The sequence below is a fragment of the Sinocyclocheilus rhinocerous genome, unplaced genomic scaffold (assembly GCF_001515625.1).
Source record: "Sinocyclocheilus rhinocerous isolate Xijiao unplaced genomic scaffold, SAMN03320098_v1.1 C36903787, whole genome shotgun sequence".
NCBI lineage: Eukaryota > Metazoa > Chordata > Actinopteri > Cypriniformes > Cyprinidae > Sinocyclocheilus > Sinocyclocheilus rhinocerous.
Genome location: NW_015786746.1, coordinates 1 through 2,299, shown reverse-complemented (window position 1 = coordinate 2,299; position 2,299 = coordinate 1). Strand labels below are relative to the sequence as shown.

The 2,299-nt window shown below is 36.1% G+C and overlaps 1 protein-coding gene across 1 annotated transcript; it reads right to left on the bottom strand.

Moving 5' to 3' along the window:
* Nucleotides 1-9: 9 nt before the first annotated feature.
* Nucleotides 10-2,063, bottom strand: LOC107736706 (putative L-aspartate dehydrogenase; the record flags this gene model as incomplete). The annotated part of the gene is made up of 5 exons (XM_016548070.1): nt 1,952-2,063; nt 864-1,008; nt 652-736; nt 370-519; nt 10-150 (listed from the first exon to the last, which is right to left on the bottom strand). Coding segments are annotated over exons 1-5 (633 nt in total), but the record flags the coding sequence as incomplete, so codon positions are not given.
* Nucleotides 2,064-2,299: the final 236 nt, after the last annotated feature.

Sequence of the window (2,299 nt, the reverse complement as noted above, 5' to 3'; positions counted from 1 at the left end):
AGTGTTCACATTATTTGGGGCGATGGGGCAGAGCTCTGCTACTGAACCGTTATACAAGACCCGCCTCCCCTCTCCCTCCATCCAATCAGAGAGCAGACCACCAGTCAGCCGAAAGCAAGAGGGATGTTTAGACATTCGGATGGAGAGAGCCTATAAGGAAAACATTTGAAATTTAATTTATATGTTTTAATGTGGCAGGGACAATGAATCATATGTTGAAATTTAGTTTTGGTTATGCTAACTTAATATTTAGTATTTTCATTTTGGCAGACCACCTCTTGGAGATAAATATTTTTTTATGGACAGTCAGATTTTGAACAGTGCTTTAATTTCTTGTGTTTAAAAATAATTATAAGAAAATAGCCTTACCCGCAAAGTTCCACTGTCATTCATTTTTTTAATATCTTGGCCACCCCATAATACACCACTGGGCACATAAAGTGTTTTCCCATACTGTTTTGCAGCAGTGCGAAGATCTTGCTCAAGCTGGGGGTCAGAGAGGGCAGAAGGGCTGCCCACCTGAGGAAGGGGAAAACATGATCAGGGACAGTTATACTAAGACAACACGGCTGATAATCATTATGAAATAAATGTAAATACTATGGCAGTCAGGATTTCAGGTTATAATATAAAGGTAAACAATCAAGTTACCAGGAAGTGAGCATGTGACAGAAATCTGACCCCAAACTCTTTAACTATCAGTGGATGGCACACTTCCACTATTACACTGGTCTCTCTGAAACACCAAACACACAAATAAAACACATGTAAGTGCCACAGTAATGCTCTCTGCTTTGCTGTCTCTCTTCCATTTAAACAAATATGCAACATACATGTGCATACAAATTATATACAAATTTTACCGATGTGTGAAATCTGAGAGGTCATGTAGAATCAGCTCTTTGGGCAATGAATCTCTAAGTTTGTCTGCATTTCGGTTCCAAACAAACGCTAACTGCAGCCCCGCCTCAGGCCCTTCCTTCTGGATCTTCTCAACAAGAAACTGGCCTAAATAAGGAGAATAGAATAAATACAAGATTCATGGCCTGACAGAACATGAACTGATACGGAACATAAAAGTTATTACAGCTCTTCCACACTTTTTGGCCAATAAATTTCCATGATTTTTCAAATCAATCAAATTGAGACAGATTCACTAATGAATCATTCAGACAGATCTGTGAATCAGACTCAACAAACTCACACACTCACATATGGGGCATAAAATGGCTTAAAATAAACACATGAGCAATCTCTTATCAGCTGAAATATTAATGTGCAGATCATATGTAAAACTGTATAATCACTATATACTATAGACATTTTTATGAATTCTATGAGGCTTAGAAAACACCTTTTTTAAATTCCCTGATACTTCCAGGTTTTACATGACCTATGCAACTATGCACGGTTCTTCTACGCTCATTCCTTGAGAATTTTTTTTTTTTATTATTTACTATTTTAAAACAGTAACGATTATTAATGAAAGTTCTTCTTTTGTCAATGCTATTTGGCAATATTAGATTTTAAGTGCAAATTTAATCAAAGCAGAGAAAGTTGTGGCTCTTGAAACAAGTTTTCGTTGGAGAACTCACCTAAATGTCCATATCCCACAATTCCAACCTTTAAGGCTCTATCAGTCATATAAAGGGATTCAGCAGATGAACCATGAAATCATTTTTTTAATTTGTCAGTCTGCTAAAGTAGTTCAAGATAGCTTATTATTATTCACATCTATACAACAACAACTGTATTTTTGTAAACTCTATAACATCAAACCAGCATGTACTAGATTTGCTTTTATATTCCCCACACATGCTCTTGGTTCAATCATTGGCTCCTCCCCCTTTTAATTTTCTCCACCTCTCTGTCAGTGTCCAACTATATATTCTCCTTTATCTCGAACACACTGATCTCACTGACACTATCTGTCCTCACAACCTTCACTTACCTCCTAATTCCTCACCTTTTCTCTGCTTCTCACTCTCTTTTTCTTTTCGATGTCCGTCGATCTCTTCACTGTTTGAGCTTGAGAGACTGGGATAGAGCAGGTTAAAGTGCATGTCGGCCAGGATTGTTAATGATTAGAGACTGTGTGAGTCCACTGGCATTTGGATATTCTGTAGTATTGTTCATGGTGAAAACAGTGATCTTGAAATAGCTATTTTATTATCTTTGAGATACAATTATAGGTTTTATTATTAGTTTGAATTAGTTTTTCAATTTTTATATTTTCCGTTATCATTTAGATTTTTTTTAGAGGTTTAGTAATTTTGTTGTGTTTTCAAGTTTTTTTTTT